The sequence below is a fragment of the Natator depressus genome, chromosome 11 (genome assembly GCF_965152275.1).
Source record: "Natator depressus isolate rNatDep1 chromosome 11, rNatDep2.hap1, whole genome shotgun sequence".
Classification (NCBI taxonomy): Eukaryota; Metazoa; Chordata; order Testudines; family Cheloniidae; genus Natator; species Natator depressus.
Genome location: NC_134244.1, coordinates 18,335,499 through 18,357,983, shown reverse-complemented (window position 1 = coordinate 18,357,983; position 22,485 = coordinate 18,335,499). Strand labels below are relative to the sequence as shown.

Genomic DNA, 22,485 nt, shown 5'->3' with positions numbered 1-22,485 from the left:
ATCTGACCCCAGACAAGGAGTGCGCCAATCATCATTTTCTGTTTAAAACTGGAAACATGAGAGCGGAGACTCGGTTTGCAACGGCGCTGCCCTCTGTGGTTAACATGGAAGTGTATGGGGTTTTTGATGATGGTTCTGATACTTTTTTTTCACCACTAGAGGCGTGTTTTATTTATTCTGATAGCTAGGAACGAGGTACAATTTTTCAGCATGTTCCATTATCCGTTAATTAAAAGGGCTGACGGTAGAGGGAGTGCAAAACTCAACAAAGGACCGATAAAGCATAAAAATTTTTATGGTGGTTTTTTTTAAGCTGTATACACAGGGTCAGTCAGGGGGAAAAGGCCCATTCTTAACCTGAAGGCTTCAGGCACTGAAGCATTTAAATCCACCAGCAGGTACCCATAGAGATTTTTGGTAGCGTCCTCAAAAGCCTCCAAAAATAATTGTGTTTTACCAGGGTACATTTGCTGGGCCAAAGTGGTTATTTGCAGTTTATGTGTTTTTTTTTTTTTAAAAGAACCATATACTTATTATTTAAATTAATCGTTAGGCTTTTTTTTCCCCCTGACAAAACATGTTTTGCACAATGTACATAATACTTAGGTTCCTGTGGTGCATGTATTTTGTAAAGACTTTCTCAATTTTACCACTTTCAGAAGGAGACTCCATTAGATTGTCTATAATAACCATATTCATTTTATTACTAGGAAATAACTACATCATTAAAAGTATCAGGTAAACCTTCCAAAAACGTAATACATGGAAACTTTTGCAACAACTCTTCATACAATGGTTGCCAACAGCTATAATACCCCACAAGATTTTCAGGCATGCACAATAACAGCTTATTGCGGTTTTCTAACAATTGCTTTATATAAAATGATTTTCCAGAATTCAAAGGACCACAAAGCAAACAGGAAAAGGGGTGAACAAACTGAATGTGGCTCTTCATAATCAATTCCTGTATGGCAAGGTTTTAAAATCCACCTAGAGGGCTCTTTGTCATAAACGACTTTTTGGGTTTTTTTTAGAGTTCTTGTTTCTATCAAGGAGTGTGTGTGTGTGTGTGTGTTTTTTTTTTTTTTACCCTTACTATCCCTGGCAGCTGTACCACAATTTCTTTTGGGACCTCTCCTGTGGGGTAATCCCAGATGAGGATTTTTAAGCTTTCAAAATTAATTTTCTCACTATTCCCTGAGTTGAGCATGATCCCTTTTACTTTCATACAGGTCTTACCGCTGGACAGTTTGTACCCATATATTTTAGAACCAGCAGACACAAACTCCACGATGCATTCATCTAGAGGTATTTCACTGGTCAAATCCCCTAAATAATCACCGAGGGGAGGGTTCCATGCCCCCTTTTTACTCACAAAAAATCACAGAATCACAGAATTTTTTTAAAGCTCCTGTAAGCGACCTAACAGATGATAGACCTCTAGCCTGGCATAAGCAGTTGTAAAGCATGCTATAAACACGTTAGTGTTGCTGGAAAGGGTGCAGTGTTCTTTTGCATACTTCCAAGACACCACATCTGTGTCATCGTCGATAAACTCGCACGATGAGATGTCATAATAAGGTACAAAGACATACTTGAAGAGCTCGTCGGGGTCCGTCACTATATTGGTGTTAGTCAAATTTGTTCGCTGACCACATTTTCCCCACAAGGAATTTAAAAACAGCTTAGAGATTCATCTTTTTGCATAGTTTTCCTTAATCTTGTTTAGATGCAGACATACGCCTTCTCTTTCACGGTACTCTTTAATGTACTGTTTTTTTTGGTGGTTGTTCAACTTGTCCGTACACCAGTGAGGGAACCCTGAGGCCTCTTGTTTCTGTCTCAGGTGCGTTTTAATGTAGTCTGAAAACAGGGTATCTGAAGAGCAGTTAAAGTGCCAGACTTCATAAATCTCAGCGATCCTGTACCCTTTGTCTAAAGCCTCCACCATCTCTATCGTGCACCCAGTCCCTGTTAAAGCCCTCTCCTCCTGACTGTGTATGCAGGGGTCCTTTTGTTTTGTTTCTGCACAAAGGGTGCATGGGAAACATTAGTTTACTCCCGACTCTGTACGGTAAAATGGGGAAATACAGGACTCTTGGAGGGTACACTTTAACTTTGGCAATACCAAAGTACCGTCTTATTTCCCCAGAATCCTCATACACAATAACGGGGTGCTCTACTGGGTATTGTTTAGTCTTGTTAACAAAAGAGTAGAGGCTGGTAAAATCGTAGTAATGAATCTGCTTTCCGGGCTGCGGTTTGTAATACAGACAGATGGCGTTCGTTCTACCTCTGCAAAGTGCGTCTCTAGGAACCAAAGGTTGTGACAGGTTTTTTTTCCTCATAAAAAGCCCCCACCCAGTTATCGTTAGGTAGCATAGCCTTCCATTCGTGTTCCCATGCGGTCTTTACCTCAAACCCCTGTCTTTAAAAAAAATTCAGCCTTAATCATGGTTCAGTGGTACAGCTGGCCATAGGTCACATTAAGGAACGGATTGTGATCATTTCACAATAGCAGACGGGCATCTGTGAAAAAAACAACCATTAAATTCAAAAGCCGCAGGTTTACAGGCTATGACGGCATAACCGTCCGAAAAATAGGAGCCCGCTTTAGACTCTCCACTCTGCAAAGCATGCTGGATGTAAATGTTCTCTCTGTGGGCTACATGCAACGAAGTTTGCATGGCCGGCGTGGAATCTCTCTTCTGCTGCTTGTGGTAATTGTGTAATGCTGGAAGGACCATGGTTCGCGGTTTTAAAAAATTAAAGCAGTACATGGCCATGCAAATTGATGTTAATGTAAGGTACTGAAAGTGGTCTATACGCTTAGTTACCACCTCCTCGTTATCCTCTCCTGGGTTTTTAACAATCTTTTTTTGACATTTTCATGACTTATTTTCTGAACCGATCGTAAGCCTCTTGCAAAATGTCAACATCTTTTTGACAACAATAGCGCAGTTCTTTCTGGATATCAAATTCGTTTTGGCGATTGTGTTGGTACCAGTTCAGAAATTCCTTTTTTTCCTTCAGGCATCATGTATTCTACTCCAAAGTGCTCTAACCCTGGCATAGGCCCTACATAGTCCTGATTTTCAGCTGTGTTAAAAAAAATGCGGAAAATACCCCTTGACTCTGTCAAACCCCATAGCCTTGGGTAACTTTGCTGAGTTTCATGGAAAGAAAATTTAAAGAATCTATAAATCTGATGTCTAAGTCCACCACTGTTACACACGTTAGTTTCCCACCTTGCATTACGGGGCTGACAGCCATTTTTTCTTTAATCAATTGTCTAAGGATAAAATAACAATTGTAATCTTTAGCATTATGAGCGATAAAAGTGTATCCCCTTAAAGCAATTATCTACAAAGGTTTGAACAAATTTGTTGACGCATTCTTCCCCCTTAAATTCCTAGCTGGTTTCTTTTTCTAAATGCAAGGCATAAACATAACTTGGCACATGTACCCCCGTTTCTTGCATGCATTCAAAATCATAAAACACATAATCCTTCCCCACTTCTGAAGACCAGATATTATGCATATAACACTCGTGACCGTATATGCTGTCTGTCTTTTGATAACACTGGGAATGCTTTTTGCTTTTACACCTGTGATTTTTAACATCGTAGAAGCCGCACTTATTGCAAAGACTTTTCTAGTTTTACATTCAACTTTACTGTCTGCTGCCAGAACGCTGTGCCTTTCTAAACAGACCTCGGACCTGCAAAATAGTTTACAGCGGGGCATCTCTTTTTTTTAATCAGGCTCTTCAAGGCACTCAGCGCTATTACATGTACAGCAATGGTTTTTACAGGTGTCTTGATGTTTGTGACTACATGGCGAGACAGTAGTTGCACAAATATGGTGCTCCTATAAAGGCTTTCATATTTAGGATACTGTAATAATGTTTGTCATGTAACTGAACAAAAAGGATTTTGGGGTAATGTACCCCATCCGTTGTAAAAAAGCATCAATTCCAGTTTTCATGATCCATTACTTTAATAGTTACACTTAAATGCTCTTCAAAAGAGCTCATGTCTGTAAAGTTAATCATTTTTTGGTCTGAAAGCCCAGCTCCTGATGGAGATATCTGGCCCCCTCTAATAGTTGGGCATCTGTAAGTTTTTCATTTGATCAGAAACCCAGTACGCTACTGGCAAAACACAGGTTGTTACCCTGGTTATTTAAATCAATTAAATGCTTTCTTAGCGTTCCGGACCTCACGATCTCTGAGTTACTCTGCAACATTGTAATGACATTATTAAAAAAATCTATAGTGTTTAAATCTTCCCAGGACTTCCGTGGAGAAAAGGGGGTGATCTAGCCCTGGGCATCTAAGCGCAGCTGTACAAAATCTTCAGGTCCCATCTGATTATTATCATCTAGCAAATTTTGAATAGTGGTGTCAACAGCCACCATGGCCTCTGTGAATCCCATTACTCTGTCCAAATTAGCGAAACAAAATTGTTGAAAATATTCATAAGCATTAAATTTTCTTGGGGTCTTATCCAGTGTCTCACACATTCCAAATACACCTGAGGAGGTGTATTAGTAGTTGTAGAATTTGCACCTTCAGAAGCGGAGGTTGGGGGGAGTCTATGTCCATTTCCCTTTTTTGGTTGGTGGGTCATTTTCTTAAAAGAGCTCTGGCTTTTTAAAGTTTCTTTGCCAAAAGCTTCCTCAATCTTTTAGATTTCTCCCACTTTTTTCCCTAACCCCTCTTTAAATTTTTAGGTTTCATGTTTAGTGACACCCGCCCTTCCCCCTTGACCATGCTTTCCACCTTCACAAACAGTGCACATGTTTCTGTTGTCTTTTGGTCTAAAACCACCCTTTTGTCTGGAGAATGTTGCTTTTGAAACACCTCAAGAATTAGCTTTGAAAACTTTTTATCTATGAAACGCTTAAGAGATGTGCAAACACTAAACAGCTCATTACAAACAACAACTGATGCAGCAAGACCTGTGGGTAGGTTATTATTTGTAGCAACGGTTCTGCAGTGATCAGAATCGGGGGACTGACCCCTTGCCCCTGCTCACGCCAACCCCTGGACACTGCTGCTACAGGGTTGTTTGTCTTTACCCTTTTTAAAGCTGATTCCTTCTGTGCTGTGAAGGCATTGGGTTGTTCAGAACTAGAGGCTTTGACCCTTTGCATTGCTTACCAACGTCCCTAGAAGCTGCAGCTGCTTCAGAGGTAGATTTCTTGGCTCTGGGTGTGCAGGGCTGTTCAAAATCGGAGGGGTCTGATCACCTTGTTCCCACCCCTGGAAACTGCAGATGCTTCAGAGGGAAATTTCTTGGCCCCTTTAAGCGAGGGCTCCTTCAATATTTCTTCTTGTGTGGTAACACTTGATAAGTCTGCCAGTACACGTAAACAAAATGTTTTTAACACATAATCCTGTATGTTCCTTTTACTAACAGCAACAAACATATCTCCCCATACATATATTTCAAAAGCATTTACAGTACAGACCCGTTTACGTGCGGATGGCAGGAGTCAAGCCGTCACGACAGCGTGTTAACGGACCGCAGGGTAAGAGGGCCATGCTGAAATATCTTAAGATATCTATATATACATATATAATTATCTAGGATTACATACATATTCACAGCGTCCCAAATACTGCAGGCCTATCTGTTAATGGCTCTTTGCAAGAATATAAATTCAAATGTGTAATCTAATAAAAACATTATTATTACTACACACGGGTGAAAGTAACTCAGGACACTTACCGGGCCGGGGGCGGCTCTGGCCCCTGGAAGGGGTGGGGCTTTGGGCAGAAGGGGCAGGACTAGGGGTCAGCATCCCCCAGCCAGCCCTTCCAGGCTGCCTGTTCTGCACCGCCCGGGGTTCCCGTGGCAATTTAAAGGGCCTGGGGCTCTGGATGCCGCTGCTGCGGTCGCGGCATCCAGAGCGCTGGGCCCTTTTAAATCGCTGGTGCCGGGGCAGCTGCTCCCTTTTCTCCCCCACCCATCAGTGGCCGGGGAGGGCGGGGGGGCAAAAGGGGCAGGGACCTTAAAGCGCTGCAGGTCCTTTGCCGTGGCAGCGCTTTAACGTTGCTGTGCCCCCACGCCCCATTGGTGGCCCAGCACTGCTGCGGCAAAGGACCATCGTTAAAGTGCTGCCATGGCAGCGCTTTAACATTTCTGCCCCTTCCCCCACGTCGGCGGTAAAGACGTACAACACGTTCCTGCTCCGCACTGCCTGTTGATTTCTATGTCAGTGAGTTAGTGAGCAAATCCGTAGCGCTACATAGCAAGTTCCTGTACTGTGTGCTAACGAGTCTCACGTGTTAAATAGGTAGCATGGGGAGGCATGGCACTACCGTGCGTTAAGCGGATTCGTGCGTAAACGGGTCTGTCCCGTACACATAACCCATCCTGTGATGCTGAAACACTTTTTGTAGGGATGGTGCTGAAAAACTGTGTTCAAATACGTTTTAAAAAAGCACTATTCCCGCTTACACCACATGGGTACAGTACAACTCCAAAATTCTCAACAACTGCCAGCAAAACTTTTTTCACAGTAAAACCTTTGGGGCAAAGGCAACTTCTTTTTTACTAACAGCAACAAATATTACATAGCCCCACAATACACATGTCAACGCATAACCCCTAGGAAAAAATTGTACACTAATTCCAATAACTGTTTTATCACGCATATATTTAATAAAAAAAACTACTCATACCGTCTTTTGTAATCTCAGGAAAAACTATCTGTTCATTTTGACTTCCATCTTGTTCTAGATTTAAAAATAATAAAAGCCTTAAAACCATTTATTTTTTCTCTCACTCACTCAACCATGTAAAAAGAAAAGGAGTACTTGTGGCACCTTAGAGACTAACCAATTTATTTGAGCATAAGCTTTCGTGAGCTACAGCTCACTTCATCCGATGAAGTGAGCTGTAGCTCACGAAAGCTCATGCTCAAATAAATTGGTTAGTCTCTAAGGTGCCACAAGTACTCCTTTTCTTTTTGCGAATACAGACTAACACGGCTGTTACTCTGAAACCTGTCAACCATGTAATGTACTCACTTAAAAAAAGGATCTTTTTACCATGTGCTTACTGACCAAGCCCCACTTTATAAAAAATGTTAAAATTCCCTTTATTCTGCCATCTGCTTTTAACCTAATAACTTATCTTTATATTTTTCTTTTTTATTTAATATTTCAAAATAACTTTTAAAATGCTCTTTTCTAACCTACCTTTATATTTTCCTCTTGTTCAATATTTTAAAGCTTTTTAAAACGCTCCTCTCTCAACCTACCTTTATAGTTTATATATATATATATAGTTTATATAGTTTATAGTAAATAACTCCTGTTATTCTTTAAATTCCTTTTAAATTCTAACAAAAAAGAATCTTTTTACCATGTGCTTACTGATCTTTACAACAAGCTTATAAAAAATTTAAAATTCCCTTTTTTCTGTCATCTGCTTTCTTTCAAATTAATTCTTTTTTACCTTTATAATCTCCTCTTTTCTCTACAGTTTTTATTAATTTTAACAAAAAATATCTTTTTACCATGTGCTTACTGATCTTCACAACAAACTCCACTCTTACACTAGCCTGTGTCACTAGACACAGAATGTTCCTCTATTCTTTAATTTTTTCTGTTTTTTAAATTCTTTTTTACTCTTCTATTATTTTTTAATTCCAACAAAAATCATCTTTTTACCATGGGCTTACTCATCTTTACATCAAACTCCACTTTTACACAAGCCTGTGCACTAAACACAGGCTTAATAAATGTTAAAATTCCCTTTATTCTACCATGTGCTCTCTTTTAACCTAATAACCTATCTTTATATTTTTACTTTTTATTTAATATTTCAAAATAACTCATTTTAAATGCTCTTTTCTTAACCTATCTTTGTATTTTCCTTTTTTATTTCAAAATAACTTGTTTTTCTCTAGTCTTTTTTAATTATAAAAAAAGGATCTTTTTATCATAACCTTTAAAACTATTGCTGCTGTCTGCTATTTAATAACCTTTCTTTCCTTTTTTCCTCTAAACCTAACCAAAACCTTTCTTTTTGTAAATCTTTCATAACCAGCCTCTAGTCTTTCATGCTTTTTCTCTAAACTTTTCAAAAAACAAGCACACAACATTTCCTCTGTCCAAAAATAATCGTAATTTTTTTCTTTCAAAATGGCCGATCGCTAAACCTAACCAAAAATCTTGCTTTTTTTTAAAAAAAAACTCCTTTCCTTTAAGCTCTCTCACAATATCCAGCCAAACATACCAAAGCACAAGCATGCAACATTTCCCCTGGCCAAATAAAAAGATAAAATAAAAAAACCCCTTTCAAAATAGCTGATGGCATGAGACCTATACACGAACGGAAATGGAGATGGAGGGCGGGACATAAGCCCTAAATGGGGCATGGAAACCTGTCAAAAATATATGATGATTAATACTATCAAGGTTATACTACTGCTGTGAAACCAACTGGAAAGTGTCTGCTCTGCCTCTGTTGGTCTACACTGAAGATGACAACCTACTATTTCTATCAGTTCCTCTCTTAGTGCTATTTTCCAAATGGGAGCTGAGATACAGGAAGTCTGTGTCAGTGAAGGGAATGGCACCCACATTGTCTGAATCCCAGGCTAGTTCCCTAACCACTGGACCATCCCCCTCACCTAAAACTCATTACTGAATTGGCTGGGAATCAAACCCAGGTCAGCTGCTTGGCAGATAGCTGTACTCATCACAGTACCACAAGCAGCCCAGTTCTTCCAGTAGTTCAAGAGGCAGTGGTCTATGCAGTGGATCTAAAAGTTCCAACCCTGCTGATGATACTTTTTTTTTCTGTTTTTGTCCCAGTGATCTACCCACTAGTGGTACCTCTTTTCGGTTCCTTAGAGCATGAACAGCAAGACCTGAAGAGGAAGAGATTTATGCAAAGGGGCAGCAGGACTAGGAAGGAGAACAGGTCTCAATGTGTGCTGTGCTCAAACTGACTGAGGCACCTTAAGGTGCCTGCCATAGTGAGAGACTGGGGGAGGTAGAGATTCTAGCTGTAGAGAGGGAGGGGAAAAGAGGCAGGCTATGTCATGGAGATACGTTACCGATGATAATAATATCTAGTTCTTATATAGTGCAGACCATCACTGGTCAGAATGAGAGTTGGAGGAGTCTCTTCATGCCACCACATCTCAATGGAATTCTGATGTGTTTTGGTATCATATTTACTCCTGGAACTGTGTTCTGGTTAGTTCAATTAAATACTCCAGTACTTGCTTGACAGAACACTAGTAAGTGTAGAATAGGGAAGAATCCTCCAAGGACAGAGATGAACTGGATGACATAATCTTTCTGTCTCTAACTGGCCCTGGGCCTAGTTGTTGATCACCTTTAAGAGATCCAGAGGCTATTTTTAACTACAGTGATATGCTCCAGAGGCTATTTTTAACTACAGTGATATGTGTTTGTAATTAGAACCTCATCAATGCTTTCATACTTGTGGGCAAAACTTTTCAAACTGGAGTCTTTGGAAACTCCTACCTTTAAGAATCTAAATCAATATGTGCAGTGACAGCCACTGTATTTTACAATAATTGTATGACTCCAATTGTGACCTGGCTAACCCACCTACATTCATTCTTTTGAAAATCAGTGGTAGAGAGTTGGTATATTCTTCCATGAATATGTAATTGTAGGTATATGGTATAATTCAGATTGTAAACCCCTTGGGGAAGGGGTCTTTTCATTTGTCTTAAAAAGCCATGCACACCAATATCACCGTAAAATATAAATTAATACAAATAGGAGATGAATAGGGGAATATGCCCTTGACTGCAAAATCTGAAATGAAGGCACTAAGAAAAAGTAGAGCTGTATTCAATAATAATAAATCATAATAATGCTTAACTAATATAGAGCTGTAGTCCCCAAAGACATAAGCATTGTATTTTAATTACATAGCAAATCAAGGTTTGCTTAAGAGAATGAATCTGATTTTAAAAATATTTCAGCAGTTAAGATGTATTTATTTTTTAAATCCATTTAAGCATTTGAATGGTCCTTTACAATATGTGCTAACCACTTAGGCTAAACAATCTGTTCCACCTTGCATTTTGCTATGAAGCTGGAACTTCCTTTCCCAGACCTGAAGAAGATCTCTGTGTGGCTCGAAAGCTTGTCTCTCTCACCAACGGAAGAATGTATCACCTCACCCACCTTGTCTATTTAAACATCTGTAGAAGCAAAGCTAAAAAGGTTATGGGGAGGGTGGGAGGAAGGGACTGCTATGAGAATTAAGCCATCCTTTCTCCACTTTGAAGTTCAATTAAAACAAGTTGGTGGAGAAATCATCTAACATTTAAATAACTGAAGAATTTATCCTTAAGATAATTACAGACTTTAAAGGAGAGTTTGACAGGAAAGACAATGTCTTCTATGCCTTCTACTCACTGAACTTCCATTGAAGGGCTTGCTGGACTGGGTGCAATTAAGTTTAACTGAAGCCACTTTATGTAGCTTCCTTTTCCTCATGCATAAACATCTAGGCTCAGATCCACAAAGGGATGTAGGCGTTGCAGTGCTGCCTTTTAGGTGCCTAGAAAAATTACTGGAACAACAATGTGATCCACAAAACTTGAGTTAGGTGCCCTGGTTCCCCATAAGTTGAATGGTAAGAGAGGTGCTTAAGAGCAGGATCCACAAAAGCCAGCATGCTAAGCAAGAACCCACCTAAGCTAGTCAATAGCAGATGCCAATGAGAGAGGTGAGTCCTCAACCCTGCTCCTCTCACAGAGTTTGGTGCCTAAGTCTGGAATGCAGGGAGGCCCTTATCTCTGCTAACAATCCACAGCCAAACACCCCTCTTCTGGAGCCAGGTGGCTTAGGTGCCTAAGTTGTTTCTTGCAAGGTGTAGTTACGTGTTGACTAACTTCATGAAACAGCAGCAACTGCCTCCCTTATACCTTTAGCCCAGTGGCAGAGTACCCACACGGGATGTAGGAGACCCCTGCTTCAAGTCTTCCCTCTGCCTGATGAGAAGAAGGGATCGGAACGGGGGTTTCTTACCTCTCAGGTAAGTGACCTAGCCATTGGACTACTAGATATTCTCACGTGGGTCTTTTTCCATTGCTCTTGTTAAAGTTGTTCCACTTTAATTACATATTAATTGGGCCTGAGAAAATGAGAAGCATTCTATATGCCAGTAGCTAGGGAATTTACCTGAGAGGTAGAGTAGCCCTGTTCAAATCCCTTCTCATCAAGCAGAGGATAAACTTGAAACAGGAGGTCTCCCACATTTTGAATGAGTACCATAACCACTGGACTAAAGGTTCTAAAGTAAGTCCCTGTCTTCCTTCTCTTCCCTTACCCTGATGTTTTTGTGTGAAGTTACGCAGTCTTTGAGCATGCTTTCCAGGTTGGACCCTACAGCAAGATTGGGAGAGGAATGTTTACCCTCCCATGCTTTGTGGATTGACCTGGGGTTTAGGTGGGAGATAGCTGTCCAGGTGCCTGGAATGAGGCAGCAATGCACATGCCCAGAGGCAAAAACCTAGGTGTCTAGGGAACTTCTACTGCAAAAACGTAGGCACCTACTGAGTTTAGGCACCTACTGAGTTTAGGCACCTACTGGGTTAGGCAATAACTAAGTGGAGATTTTGTGGACCACTGTGTCACCTAAAACTGGGATTTTAGGCATCTAAATTCCTTCTTAGGATATTAATTTAGACCCTGGAATGTATCTATCTAAGGGCCTGGTGCTGTGAGGTGCTGAGTGTCTACTGAGAAGTGCTGAGCACCCTTAGCTCCCATTGAATTTCTGTACTCTTCCATAGAGTCTTCTCAGAGAAATAATATAGATAAGACCTGAATTCCTAATGTGTAAAATAAGTAAAAAAACGAGAAAAAAAAAAAACAAACCCTTACCCTTAAAAAAGACTTCCAGGCCTTTCAGGCTTTTTCATATACTATAAAGAAGCAAAAACAGGTGCAAGCTCAGTTTTTTTCATTTGCAGTTCACCACAGGCTGATGCTGAACTCCAGCAATTCTCATGGATATCATCTTTCAGGTTCAGTCTGTAAAGTAGGATGGAGGTGTTCAGCTACATTAGGAATTCAGGTCTTGTCTGTCTTGCTTTTCCTGGAAGATTCTATGGAAGACTAGAGAACTAGTGAGATTATGACATCACAAGTAGCAGTGTACTGAAACCTGAGCAAATGAAAGGGGAAAGAATAAGGGCAAAGCATTATCTTTCCGATGACTTAAAAATGCTTTTAGGCAGAGATTGTCCAGGCAGTCACCCAACAATACTGAAAGCCCAGGTTTCAACCTACCCTTCACCATCCAAGAAAACCGGGACATCCTAGATAAAGAAAATAATTTTGTCAGCTGGGGAAGGTGTTCTACACTGAGAATAAAAACATAAAATAAAAAATTAGAAACAACCATTAATATATTTTCACATTTAAAACATGCAGCTTTATTCATGAAGAATACCCTTTTAAGTGAATGGAACATTGAATCACACTGAATTATTTATGTATTAATATTTACATTGTGATCATTAGGGTTCATAGTTAACAACTGAAATAAATGGGGGAAATTCACAACTCTCATTGAGCTATTTGTTTTTTCAAGAAACCTGGTACTGATAACTCTGCATTGATTTGTATTCAGAAGATTATCATCATCACAATTGAAAGAAATGAAATCTCTGTAGAAAAGCAGGGATCCCAAAAATCTGCAAGTACAACCTAAATCCTTAGGACACAGAAATTCCCACATGTGGATTTCCAGTGCCCTTGCTTTTACTTTGAGGATACCAGTAAATACTATCATTTATATGTAGATTTTATTTGACATTGATATGGTAGCAATACGCATGTGTATACATGTACACAAATATATAAAAGGATACAATATTATCGCTGAAATTTGGTCTCTGTTAAGGTTATTCAAACTGTTTTCTGTCAAGACCCAAAAATGCCAGAGCATTGCCAGCTTTGAGTTTATCCTGTAAAAGAATGTATATTTTTATAGAGAAACTTACAACTGTTGTGTATGTTAACACCTAAGGTCCAGAAACAGGTTTTTATTAATAATGTCTCAGGACATCTCTTTCTGTGGAATTACCTGCTGGAGGAGGCCTGGGATGCGGGAGCCATGAAATGATCTTACGAGGATTCCCCCGTATCAGTCTATGGGGGTGGGCGCAGAGAGTTTTCCCTAACTGTCCCACAAAATGAGATCTGCTTCCACTCTTGGGACCTGGTAGATTCCTACAGAGCTGAACAGATTCCAAGAGATCCGCAAGGCTCTGTGTCTCCATATTGGCTCTGGGGTCCCCACCCTTGTCTCCTTGGCTGCACAATTCCACACTGCCATATTGTTCACTCTTCATTTCCTGATTCACTATGGAGTATATTGTAGAAGCTTGCTGCATAGCTCACAGCTTTCCTAAGCCATTTAGGCCCTAATTCAGCAGTCTATTCCTATTCAACAAAGCACTTAAGCACATACTTAAGTCATATCGAAGTCAAGCATGTGCATGTGCTTTCAGTGCTGTGGGGAACTGGTTCTTAAAGACTAAAAGGCTGATCCCATGCCCTCTGAAGTCAATGGAAAACTCTCATTGACTTCTTAGCACCTTAGATCAGGCCCTAAAAATGGAAGCTTAAAAACTGAAATAAAAAATGTAAAGAATTGTACCTTTAGTCCATTATCAAACTCTTCCATAGAATCAATCAGTTTTCCAGGTTCTAGTTCCCCCAGTGGAAAAGGGTAATCTGTTCCCAAAAGAACTTTGTCCTGCAAACAGAGAAACAAGTTGGGCATTTCATAATGAAATAAAAAAGCTGCATATCCTCTGGGGGGTTGTTAAAAACAGTATACAATGATGAGTATATGCCGCACAGATTTTCTATAGTATCTATGTTTCAGTCATTTTAAGATTCTAAGTTTTGTTTTCTAAAAAAAAAACCCATACCCTGAAAAGAACACTTCCCAAGGTTTCCTTTATTTTGTACAAACAATTTTGAATGAACTGATTTTTGTATAAAAGGGGGGAGATTGATGATTTTAAGGGCTAGTTATGCTTGGGTGTATTTTCATCTTGATACATGGAAAGTTCAACATGTAAATCCTTGGCATATGGAAAGAACATATATCCCTTTGCAGGAATGTGTTGAACAATGAAACCCTTCCTAGTTTGGTTAACTGAAGTAATCTGATATTGCCTTGAAATGTATAAAACAAAGTATCCAATGCTCATCTTCTTTGGGTTCTGACCTGGGTTGACTGCGATACATTGATTCATAATGGGGTCATGACCGGTTCTTGGTCATGTGGTCCCATAGTTAAGTTGCCTGTAAAGGCGAAAAGATGGGTTTATTTCCTTTATGGTATGTACAGAACATTTGAAAGGATAGCATAAAAAAAGCTTAGTTTTATTTCTGCTTGATTTTCCCATTAGAAATCCATATCATGTGTACCTTGACAGATTCTGTGGTAATCGGAAAACTAATGGAATTAGGACATTGTAAGAGACCAGAGACTAAAAGCTGTGCAATTGAGATGGGGAGAGAATTTTAAGTAGGCTGTTTAAAACACCTTTTTGATCAGATGGTTTCCCCAGTTTGCTCTATATGTTGTCCACACAAACTCTACCAAGTGAAAACTTACTGCCTTCCTGACTCTCCCGCCGGCATAATTAAACCACCCCTAACAAGCGGTGGTAGCTATGTTGGCAGGAGAGTGTCTCCCGCTGACATAGCGCTGTCCATACCGTACCTGTGCTTTTGTCCATCAGGGGGGTGGTTTTTTTCACACCTTGACTGACAAAAAAGTTACCGACAAAAGTGCTAGTGTAGACATAGCCTTAGAGTGTCAAGGTGTAACAGATTTTTTTTAGCATAAGCAGTTAACACATATCAGGGGACCATTCAATGTGAAGTGGCTGATTAACACCCCTCCAAGTCATAGGGAGGAAAGGAGGTGGGAGGGAAGCAGCTGGGTCTGTGTGTGTTGTTAGTGGGTTACAGATTATTGTAATAAGATTGCTTTAGCAGTGACACTCTGAATTAGGTTCCCACCTGAAGAAGAGCTCTGGGTAGGCTCAAAAGCTTGTCTCTCTCACCAACAGAAGTTGGACCAATAAAAGATATTACCACACTGACCTTGTCTCTCTGTCCTGGGGTCAACACGGTTAAAACAACACTGCATATATTTTTAGAGTCAGAGTTTAGAGCCAGAAAGGACCACTAGATCATCTAGTCTGACCTCCTGTATATCACAGGCCATCAGCACCACCCAGCATCTGCATACTAAATCCAACAACCACAACTTTTGAATGCGTGGGGTTGGCAGTACTAAAAGTTACGAAGCATGTTCTCAGGTGTTTTAGGATAGGATTTCTTTTGCTTATTTGCCAAATGCTGCTTATTTTTTCTGTCTCCAGTAGGTGTCACCCTGGGGTCTATACAAGAAGATATATGAAAGTGTAGAATCTGCAAATTGGTTGTATTTTGTATGTGTACATCTGCTTCACTACAAAAACCTTGGGGTCAGATTAGAATAGGAGAATATATACCATTTTTTTCTGCTAATACAATTTCTGAGAACAGTTTACATGAGAAACGTATTAGGGTCTGTGTATTTAAACATCTCAGGATGCTACTTGGTTTACAGTATGTTTTACTGATATTGGGACATTCTCTCCCAGGTGTGTATTCTGGAGCAGAAAAACGTCGTTTCTTCTGTGTGCAGCATAAGATACTCTAGAATACTATTAGATGGATTTATTTGGAAAGGCGAATGAAATTCAATTTAGCATGTCAGATAAGATCAGCCAATCTAGGGAGATTCTTACATTTTTATTTAAGGTTCCTTATGTGAGCCAGAACAGAAGAAAGTCTGACATGCTGGTTTTTGTTCCTCTTTCACTAGAATCTCTGGTGTAAACTATCCCAATTAAGTTTTTGTTGTTAGTTTCCTCTGATTTAAAGTATTTTACAGCTGATCACTGTATTGCCAATGAACTGATCTGATGAACTGCAGATAAATAAGGACCTCTGGGAATACTGTAGCTCTGCCACTGATTTGCTGAATGGCTTTGGACAAATCAGCTTCTCTGTGCTTCGGTTTTATTGCCGTCTATAAAATGGTGACTGTAATGCCTATTCACAGCCACCACCCTCCCAGAAGTATAGTGAGGATTCATTAGTTAATGTTTATAAAGCACTTTGAAGATGTTATTTATTAATTATCTAAGAGTATGGCCTAAATCCTTTTTCCCACTGAGGATTTGTAGTTTGACATATGAATAGATCCACTTAATATTGCAGCTCTGCTTTAAATAAGACATAGATATCAGGTAGGGCTGTCAAACAATTAAAAAAATTAATCGTGGTTAATTGTGAGATTAAAAAAATTGCAATTAATCACAGTTTTAATTGCACTGTTAAACAATAATAGAATACCATTTATTTAAATATTTTTGGATGTTTTCTACATTTTCAAATATATTGATTTCCGTTACAACACAGAATACAGTGTACAGTGCTTATCTTTTATTGTATTTGATTACAAATATTTGCACTGTAAAAAAGATAAAACAAAAGAAATAGCATTTTTCAACTCACCTCATACAAGTACTGTAGTGCGATCTCTATCGTGAAAGTGCAACTTACAAATGTGGAATCTTTTTTTTGATACATAACTGCACTCAAAAACAAAACAATATAAAACTTTAGAGCCTACAAGTCAATTCAGCCCTTCTTCTATTTCAGCCAATCGCTAAGACAAACAAGTTTGTTTACATTTACAGGAGATAATGTTGCTCGCTTCTTATTTACAACGTCACCTGAAAGTGAGAACAGGCATTCACATTGCACTGTTGTAGTGGAAGTTGCAAGGCATTTATGTGCCAGATATGCTAAACATTTGTATGCCCCTTCATGCTTTGGCCATTATTCCAGAGGACATACTTCCATGCTGATTACAAGTTCTGACTGATGACGATCCAAAGCAGTGCGGACTGATGCATGTTCATTTTCATCATCTGAGTCAGATGCCACCAACAGAAGGTTGATTTTCATTTTTGGTGGTTTGGGTTCAGTAATTTCTGCACTGGAGTGTTGCTCTTTTCAGACTTCTGACAGCATGTTCCACATCTTGTTCCTCTGATTTTGGAAGGCACTTCAGATTGTTAAACGTTAGGTCGAGTGTTGCAGCTATCTTTAGAAATCTCACATTGATACCTTCTTGGCGTTTTGTGAGATCTGCAGCAAAACTGTTCTTAAATTGAACAACTAGGTCATCATCTGAGACTGCCATAACATGAAATATACGACAGAATGCGGGTAAAACCACAGAGCAGGAGACATACAATTCTCCTCCAAGGAGTTCAGTCACAAATTTAATTAACATGTTATTTTTTTAACAAGCGTCATCAGTATGAAAGCATGTCCTCTGGAATGGTGGCCAAAACAAACATGAAGGGGCGTATGAATGTTTAGCATATCTGGCAACGCCAGCTATAAAAGTGCCATGCGAACACCTGTTCTCACCGGGCAGCATTATCTCCCGTAAACGTAAACAACCTTGTTTGTCTTAGCGATTGGCTGAAGAAGAAATAAGACTGAGTAGATTTGTAGGCTCTAAAGTTTTACATTGTTTTGGTTTTGAGTGCAGTTATGGAACAAAAAAAAATCTACATTTGTAAGTTGCACTTTCACGATAGAGATCGCACTATAGTACTTTCTGAGGTGAATTGAAAAATACTATTTCTTTTGTTTATATTTTTTACAGTGAAAATATTTGTAATATAAAGTGAGCACTGTACACTTTGTATTCTGTATTGTAATTGAAATCAATATATTTGAAAATGTAGAAAACTTCCAAAAATATTTATAATAAACATTCTATTATTTATAATAAGTATTCTATTATTAACAGTGCAATTAAAACTGCAATTAATCATGATTAATTTTTTTAATTCAGTTAATTTGTTTTGAGTTAATCGCTTGAATTAACTGTGGCTGATTGACACCCCTAATTGCTGGTGATTAACCTAAGTGGACATTTTTACTCAAAAGAACTGTAACTGTAACATAATTTGTTTCACAGTAATAGAAGGCCTGAAACTTAAAGTACCAGAATCTGAAAGTGCATCAGGCTCTTCTTTTTCAGTTAGTGACTTTATGTGAGAAAGGAGCCAGCAAACACAGCTGTAAACAGGGACGTTTGAGTGGGAGTTCTGTTGGAGGAGAAGATATTTGACTTAGGTGAGAAGGCAATGACAGATAAAGAGGCAGCAGTGGTAATGACCCAAGTAGTGGAAGACACAATGAAGATGACTGGATGTAGAAGCTGTGACATGTACATGATCCTGGATGGGGTACCCGAAAAGAGTTTCGTCTGCATGAAGTGCCGCCTGATAGAGCTGATGGAAGAAAAGATCCGAGGATTGGAGATGCAGGTGGAAACTCTGGTTGAGTTTAGAAGGGGATTCGAGTGGTTGATGGAGCAAAGACATGAGGGGGCTGAAGGGAAAAGCTCAGACTTGCAGATGGAAGCAGGACCGAAGAACTCTGAGGGGATACTGCTGGGTGAGAAAACTGGACAGTGGAAGTATGTGACTAAGAGAACCAGGCAGAGGAAAAGACGGGCTAGTGAAGGAGAAATAGAGCTCAGGAACAGGTTTGCGAAGTTGGAAAATGAAGAAGAGGCACAGCAGGTGGCCACTGAAGGTGAGAGGGCAAGGAAGAAGAGAAGAGCAGCTGGTCCTATAAGAAGAGGGTAAGAGTCAATGGAGATAACACCAAATATGAGCCCCAGAAGGACACGGGATGGGTTACAGGGGATTGCAAGGGACATTAGGAATTGAGAGGACTTGCAGCCAGAGGGAACAGGGGATAGACTGGAGAATCGCACCGTCACCAGGAAAAGGCAGGTCTACATGACTGGGGACTCCTTACTGACAAGAACAGACAGGCCTGTAACAAGAGCTGATCCAGAGAACAGAAGGGTGTGCTGTCTGCCAGGTGCTAAGATATGGGATGTGGACATGAGGCTGAAGAGGATCCTAATGGGAGTGGGAAAGAATCCTCCGATTGTCCTTCATGTGGGAACAAATGATACAGCTAGATTCTCACTGGAACGTATCAAGGGAGACTATGCCAGGCTGGGGAAGACACTTAAGGAAATTGAGGCTCAGGTGATCACCAGTGGGATTCTGCCTGTTCCTAGAGAAGGGCAACAAAGGTGTGAAAAGATTATGATGCTCAACAGATGGCTCAGGCACTGGTGCTATAAGGAGGGCTTTGGGATGTATGGCCACTGGAAAGCATTCATGAACAGAGGATGGACTTCATCTGAGTATGGAGGGAAATAGACTTCTAAGTTGGAGGATGGGACAACTGATCAAGAGAGCTTTAAATTAGGAATCTGGGGGAGATGGTTGGGAGATGTCCAGGTAATCTCCATGCCAGATTTTAACATTGAGAGGGAAGAAAACGAAGTAAGAAAGGATACAGCTGTGGTTAGGAGAATGGACATAAGGAGGAAGGGTAGTGTACATACCAGTCTAATAGGTGATACTGGCGGAAGAATGTCTGTGCCTAATTGGGTAAAGAATGTGAGCGGGGCTAAACAGCAAAAATTAAGATGTTTGTACACTAATGTGAGGAGCCTAGGTAACAAAATGGAGGAACTAGAGCTACTGGTGCAGGAAGTGAAACCAGATATTATAGGGATAACAGAAACATGGTGGAATAGTAGTCATGACTGGCCTACAGGTATTGAAGGGTATGTGCTGTTTAGGAAAGGCAGAAATAAAGGCAAAGGTGGTGGAGTAGCATTGTATATCAATGATGAGGTAGACTGTAAAGAAATAAGACGTGATGGAATGGATAAGACAGAGTGTCTGGGCAAAAATCACATCGGGGAAGAAAGCTACTAGATCCTCCCCTGGGATAGTGCTTGGGGTGTGCTATAGACCTCCGGGATCCGATATGGATAAAGACCTCTTTGATGTTTTTAATGAAGTAAATACTAATGGGAATTGTGTGATCATGGGAGACTTTAACTTCCCAGATACAGACTGGAGGACAAGTGCTAGTAATAATAATAGGGCTCAGATTTTCCTGGATGCGATAGCTGATGGATTCCTTCACCAAGCAGTGGCTGAACCAACAAGAGGGGATGCCATTTAAGATTTGGTTTTGGTGAGTAGTGAGGACCTCATAGAAGAAATGGTTGTAGGGGACAACTTTGGTTTGCGCGATCATGAGCTAATTCAGTTCAAACTAAATGGAAGGATAAACAAAAATAGATCTGTGACTAGGGTTTTTGATTTCAAAAGAGCTAACTTAAAAAAATTAAGGAAATTAGTTAGGGAAGTGGATTGGACTGAAGAACTTGTGGATCTAAAGGCGGAGGAGGCCTGGAATTACTTCAAGTCAAAGCTGCAGAAACTATCAGAAGCCTGCATCCGAAGAAAGGGGAAATAATTCATAGGCAGGAATGGTAGACCAAGCTGGATGAGCAAGCATCTTAGAGAGGTGATTAGGAAAAAGCAGAAAGCCTACAAGGAGTGGAAGATGGGAGGGATTAGCAAGGAAAGCTACCTTATTGAGGTCAGAACATGTAGAGAAAAAGTCAGAAAGGCCAAAAGCCATGTAGAGTTGGACCTTGCAAAGGGAATTAAAACCAATAGTAAAAGGTTCTATAGCCATATAAATAAGAAGAAAACAAAGAAAGAAGAAGTGGGACCACTAAACACTGAGGATGGAGTGGAGGTTAAGGATAATCTAGGCACGGCCCAATATCTAAACAAATCCTTTGCCTCAGTCTTTAATGAGGAGCTTAGGGATAATGGTAGGACAACAAATGGGAAGGAGGACATGGAGGTAGATATTACCACATCCAAGGTAGAAGCCAAACTTGAACAGCTTAATGGGACTAAATCGGGGAGCCCAGATAATCTTCATCCAAGAATATTAAAGGAACTGGCACATGAAATTGCAAGCCCATTAGCAAAAATTTTTAATGAATCTGTAAACTCAGGGTTTGTACCATATGACTGGAGAATTGCTAACATAGTTCCTATTTTTAAGAAAGGAAAAAAAAGTGATCCGGGTAACTACAGGCCTGTTAGTTTGACAGCTGTAGTATGCAAGGTCTTAGAAAAAATTTTGAAGGAGAAAGTAGTTAAGGACATTGAGGTCAATGGTAATTGGGACAAAATACAACATGGTTTTACGAAAGGAAGATCGTGTCAAATCAACCCGATCTCCTTCTTTGAGAAGGTAACAGATTTTTTAGACAAAGGAAACACAGTGGATCTAATTTACCTCAATTTCAGCAAGGCATTTGATACGGTTCCACATGGGGAATGATTAGCTAAATTGGAAAAGATGGGGATCAATATGTAAATTGAAAGGTGGATAAGGAACTGGTTAAAGGGGAGACTACAATGGGTCACACTGAAATGTGAACTGTCAGGCTGGAACGAGGTTACTAGTGGAGTTCCTCAGGGATCAGTTTTGGGACCAATCTTATTTAATCTTTTTATTACTGACCTTGGCACAAAAAGATGGAATGTGCTAATGAAGTTTGCGGATGATAGAAAGCTGGGAGGTATTGCCAATACAGAGAAGGACCGGGATATCATACAGGAAGGTCTGGATGACCTTATAAACTGGAGTAATAGTAATAGGATGAAATTTAATAGTGAAAAGTGCAAGGTCATGCATTTAGGGATTAATAACAAGAATTTTTGTTATAAACTGGGGACACATCACTTGGAAGTAACAGAGGAAGAGAAGGACCTCGGAGTATTGGTTGATCACAGGATGACTAGGAGCCGCCAATGTGAAATGGCAGTGAAAAAAGCTAATGCAGTCTTGGGATGCATCAGGCGAAGTATTTCCAGTAGAGATAAGGAGGTGTTAGTACCATTATACAAGGCACTTGTGAGACCTCATCTGGAATATTGTGTGCAGTTCTGGTCTCCCATGTTTAAGAAAGATGAATTCAAACTGGAACAGGTACAGAGGAGGACTACTAGGATGATCCGAGGAATGGAAAACCTGTCTTATGAAAGGAGACTCAAAGAGCTTGGCTTGTTTAGCCTAACCAAAAGAAGGCTGAGAGGAGATATGATTGCGCTCTATAAATATATCAGAGGGATAAATACCATGGAGGGAGAAGAATTATTTAAACTCAGTACCAATGTGGACACAAGAACAAATGGATATAAATTGGCCATCAGGAAGTTTAGACTTGAAATTAGACGAAGGTTTCTAACCATCAGAGGAGTGAAGTTCTGGAACAGCCTTCCAAGCGAAGCAGTGGGGGCAAAAGACATATCTGGCTTCAAGACTAAGCTTGATAAGTTTATGAAAGGGATGATACGATGGGATAGCCTAATTTTGGCAATTAATTGATCTTCAACTGTTAGCGGTAGATATGCCCAATGACCTGTGATGGGATGTTAGATGGGGTGGAATCTGAG

The 22,485-nt window shown here is 40.0% G+C and overlaps 1 protein-coding gene across 1 annotated transcript in view; it reads right to left on the bottom strand.

The window, feature by feature from the left end:
* Positions 1–570: 570 nt before the first annotated feature.
* ACMSD (aminocarboxymuconate semialdehyde decarboxylase) overlaps positions 571–22,485 on the bottom strand; it is a 64,501-nt gene continuing 42,586 nt past the window's right edge. The window contains exons 9-14 of the mRNA XM_074966800.1: positions 13,680–13,778; positions 12,305–12,984; positions 11,897–12,179; positions 6,692–6,745; positions 5,165–5,360; positions 571–2,529 (exon numbers count right to left, since the gene is read on the bottom strand). Of these exons, the coding sequence (XP_074822901.1) occupies positions 12,922–12,984; positions 13,680–13,778 (162 nt within the window). The 3' untranslated portion in view covers positions 571–2,529; positions 5,165–5,360; positions 6,692–6,745; positions 11,897–12,179; positions 12,305–12,921. The remainder of the gene's footprint in view (positions 2,530–5,164; positions 5,361–6,691; positions 6,746–11,896; positions 12,180–12,304; positions 12,985–13,679; positions 13,779–22,485) is intronic.